We start from the raw sequence: 599 nt of genomic DNA on the forward strand, positions 1-599 counted from the left end.
CTCTTCTTCCTGGTTTTGGCCCTCGCCATTACTTTTGTCTCAGCTGGTCGGATTCTTAATGAAGAAGAAGATATTGGGTTGGTCCCTTTGCCTACCACAAGTTCAGGCCCCTTTCCCATTCCTAGTTCAGTTCCTGCAACTGGTATCGCTTTTGGTACAGGTCCAGCCTCAGGCGGTTCAGTTCCCTTGACTTCTACTTTTACTAGCCCCGGACCTCTACCAACCACTGGTTCTAGCCTTTTACCGGTTGCTAGTGCGAGTCCCTTGCCTGTTACTGGCCCTGGTCCTCTACCCACCACTGGTTCTGGTCCCTTACCGGGTGCTAGTTCGGGTATTTTCTCTAGTGCAGGTTCAGGGCCTTTGCCTACTGTCGTTTCAGGTGCCGCAGCTACGGGTCAGGGAGCAGGTGCCGGGTCAGCGATTGGTGGTTCAGCTCCCGACCACACTTTGGTTTTCTTCATGCATGATATACTCGGGGGCTCAAATCCGACAGCCAGAGCTGTGACTGGAGTCGTTGCAAACGCAGCTCTCAGTGGCCAAATTCCATTCGCTAAGACCAATGGCGCAAACCTCCCTATTAGTAACGGTGTTCCAACAGA

At 52.8% G+C, this 599-nt stretch overlaps 1 protein-coding gene across 1 annotated transcript; it reads left to right on the forward strand.

Moving 5' to 3' along the window:
- Positions 1-6: 6 nt before the first annotated feature.
- On the forward strand, positions 7-594 carry LOC104774724 (dirigent protein 25-like; the record flags this gene model as incomplete). The annotated part of the gene is made up of 1 exon (XM_010499213.1): positions 7-594. A coding segment is annotated over one exon (588 nt), but the record flags the coding sequence as incomplete, so codon positions are not given.
- Positions 595-599: the final 5 nt, after the last annotated feature.

The sequence above is a fragment of the Camelina sativa genome, unplaced genomic scaffold (genome assembly GCF_000633955.1).
Source record: "Camelina sativa cultivar DH55 unplaced genomic scaffold, Cs unpScaffold04944, whole genome shotgun sequence".
Lineage (NCBI taxonomy): Eukaryota > Viridiplantae > Streptophyta > Magnoliopsida > Brassicales > Brassicaceae > Camelina > Camelina sativa.